Genomic DNA, 3,628 nt, shown 5'->3' with positions numbered 1-3,628 from the left:
CGCTGACAGCCTCAAAGCAAATACTGCTATTAATACAGTAGCATTTGGGGCGAGAATACCAGAGTCATGCCAATCTGTAGGTATGAAGGCCTGCCTGAGTTTCATGTTTGCCTCATAAATGTAAAGCGAAAGCACCCCTAACGAGGGTGTCACACACACTGTTTAACGCTCCCCTGATGGGTTTCCCAAAGCAACGTCATAGTTCGCGCTACTGAATGGCTCCCAGCAGGTTGGATTGTTAGGAGATCATGAAAATACACGTGCAGTCGCCACGTGAAGTCATATAATCTCCGATGAGGCCACGCCACAGGGAAACTACATGGTAATAGGTGTATTTATAAGAACTTACTTCCTAACTTGCACTTAATCCAATGCTACATCCTGGAGCTGAGAGCAAGGGTGTATTTTAGGAAGTGGTAAATATACAGCCTGCCTTATCGTTTTCCCAGTAAGACAAGCAGTGGAGAGTTCCTGCCCAAGATGAGTTGTGGCCCAGTTGCTGTTCTGATGGTGGTGAGTCAGACAAAGTTGCGGCTAACAGAGATGTCAGACAGCATCTCTAGACCTGCTGTCTGCCTCCGAAATGATGAGCCCATCATACCCCTGATCAGCTCTCGGATTACCTTCGTCGTTGTAGTTCTACCTCTGACCGTATGACTTGTCTCCTAAAGTCACCTGAAGAAATATTTGTTTTCATTTGAGGACGTTTATTTATTCTTGGTTATACTTTAATATTAGAGTCATCCTAAGTTGTATTGGTTGGTTAGAATTATTATTCTTGCAGCTTGTTCCCAGTAGCAGATAGTGCCTTTAGTTTTCATGTTTCCTGTCCTTCCTGCTTGCAGGTTGTGGGGAGTTGGTTTCAGTTGGCGCACCGATCACACATAGGAAGGCCGACAACATAGAAGGTAAATATGGTGTTTGGATGCAGGATCCTGAGAGTGTCTCCCCTTATGGACCCAACATGGTCTGGCGCATTGACACCATTGGCTCCGATGTCAGGAACCTGTTTGGGTATGAGGACATGAACCAACTCTCTAAAGGCTTTCCATCCAAGGTAGGTGTCACATGGAGGATATTTGTTCACAGGAATGAGCCAAAACTCTTCAGGCCATTCCTCATTATTGTCTCATGGTTTCCTTCGACAGGTCCTGTTGTTACCGGAGCCGGTGGAGAGCACCGGTGCCACTGTGTATCGAGGCTCTCTGTATTTTCAGAGACGACGTAGCCGCACCCTCATCCGCTACGACTTGGCCTCTGAGAGCATCGCAGCCCGTCGTGACCTCCCCCACGCCGGCTTCCACGGCCAGTACCCCTACTCCTGGGGAGGTTACACGGACATCGACCTGGCTGTGGATGAGCAGGGGCTGTGGGCAGTCTACTCCACCAACAAAGCCAAAGGGGCCATCGTGATGTCGCAGCTGGACCCGCACAGTCTGGAGGTGAAGAAGAGCTGGGAGACCAACATCAGGAAGAACACTGTGGCCAACACCTTCATCATCTGCGGCAAGCTGTACGCCGTGGCCAGCTACACGGCACCCGACACCATCATCAACTACACGTACGACACCGAAACCAGCCAGGGGAAGGCCGTGGCCATCCCCTTCAGGAACAAGTACCGCTACAACAGCATGATCGACTACAACCTGGCTCAGAGGAAGCTGTTTGCCTGGGACAACTTCCACATGGTGTCCTATGACATCAGGCTGGGTCGCCAGCAGGCAAACTAAGGCTGCCACGAGTGACTGCTGAAAAGTGACATTTGCTCACCTGTTCCTGCTTCAAAGACTCAAGAGCTTTAGAACATAATGTGTGTGGTAGTAGTAGTTATAAAGCCAACACCATCAGTATCAACGTGTAGAAGAGCATAACTACCAAACTCCAAAGACATTTGAGGAACAATGTCCCCTGCAGGTGTGTTTTTTTTTTCTTTCTTCAGTGGGAGGGCTTTTGCTGTGGCACGGTCCACAAACATGTTTTTAGAGGAATTATTTTTGTACCGCCTTTAATTCAGATGTATGATTTTGTTTTCTTGTTAACCTATATATAATTGAGGTCTGAAAGTTGACGCATAGTTGAATTTCACAAGCTGCAAGTGGGATAATTAATGAATACAATTTACAACACAAACTCCTGTGGTACTACAGTGTTTCACCAGTCAACATTTTTATTAAATAAAACTGCTCTCTCACTCAGCATGTATTCAATATTGCATGTACGTGTACATTGTAGTCAATATAATGACGTAATGTTCAAAATTGTCATGGAATAAACTTCTTCCTAAATTACAACAGCTTATGTGATTATTATGGTATTAAATACCTCTGACAAGTTATGGTGCCTATTATAAAGGCACTTAAGCTGTAACTAATGACATTAATGATGAACAAATCATACACTTCACTGGTAGCTGAGACATTTAAAACATGCAGCTCCAGATTTAGGGATTTAAAATTAAGTTCTCCAACTTCTAAAGCTAAATATGCATCGTTACAAGGCTGGGGGATGTGGCTCATGAAAAGTAGACTTTTTGGAGATAAATGCTTCTCACAGGACACCAGAGTGATGCTTTATAAATCAGTTACTGGCCAGTCATTACTTTTGGGTAGCCGTTTGTCAAAAATCGCTGTGTCGATTGAGTCAACATTAAAATCAAGCCATTAAGTTAATAAAATGGTTGACACTTTCTAAAAAGCCATCAGCAAAATGTATCAAGTCATATGTAGTTACCATTTACTGTATGTTGTTTAAAGTGATATTTTCAGTACATCAGAAGTTAATTAGCTGTACAACACTGTCAGAGGTCAAACTGTCCATTACAGGGGTCATGATGAATTAAAGAGCTTCCTAAAACAGAAGAAAGAGCACTGCAGGAAGATGAACACCAGCCAAAACCTGGCAATGCAAACAGTGTTCTTATTAATGGCTAATAACCTAAACCATTATTCAAAATAACTTAAGCTTTAATAAAGATATTTGTTACACCCTATTAACCCTTTAAAAAGAGCACCTCATTTGAATGTGCTAGCCAAGCACTGCATTACTTACCTAAGCACTCTGAAATGCTCATTTAAGTTGGTAAGTGTTGTAGTGACACCTAGTGGTCAGATTGATCCATGCTGAATTTGATTCTGATGAGTAAAATAAGGAAAGATGACTTCAAGTAAAAACAAACAGGCGTCACAGAAAAACATCTCAACAGTATATTATTTTATTAGTTTCTGTAACCAAACCGAGAGAATGTAAATAAGACCGTACATATTTTAATACAGCGATGAAACCCCTGTACAAGTTCAACAAAAAAAAAAAAGAAAAAAAAAAGAAAACAAAAAAAGAGAAAAGATCATTACCCTCCCTCCCTCATCCATCTTTCAAAGCAAGGACTCTGCTCCTGGCTAGGGTTGAGGTGAGGAGGACACCCTCCCCACCTCAGGTTGCATACTACTGTACATATCTGAAGGACCCTTGTCACCACAACCCCGAGATGAAAGCATTGTGGGTGGGACAGCCAGCAGAGGTGAGGCAGAGACAGAAAACAGCACTGATTGCTCTCATCAGTAAAGACAACAAAAACAATAAGTGTCCTTCTGCCCAAACGCTTCAGAACTTGAGGCTTCTCATTTCATTC

At 43.3% G+C, this 3,628-nt stretch overlaps 1 protein-coding gene across 1 annotated transcript in view; it reads left to right on the top strand.

Annotated features, from left to right (window-relative positions):
- The window catches only part of myoc (myocilin), a 6,957-nt gene extending 4,666 nt beyond the window's left edge, over positions 1 to 2,291 (top strand). The window contains exons 4-5 of the mRNA XM_035653181.1: positions 846 to 1,057; positions 1,149 to 2,291. Of these exons, the coding sequence (XP_035509074.1) occupies positions 846 to 1,057; positions 1,149 to 1,730 (794 nt within the window). The 3' untranslated portion in view covers positions 1,731 to 2,291. The remainder of the gene's footprint in view (positions 1 to 845; positions 1,058 to 1,148) is intronic.
- Positions 2,292 to 3,628: the final 1,337 nt, after the last annotated feature.

The sequence above is a fragment of the Morone saxatilis genome, unplaced genomic scaffold (genome assembly GCF_004916995.1).
Source record: "Morone saxatilis isolate NCDOM2014 unplaced genomic scaffold, NCSU_SB_2.0 Contig12, whole genome shotgun sequence".
Taxonomy (NCBI): domain Eukaryota; kingdom Metazoa; phylum Chordata; class Actinopteri; family Moronidae; genus Morone; species Morone saxatilis.
Note: the sequence above shows the minus strand (reverse complement) of the source record. Positions and strands in the feature narration are given on the sequence as shown.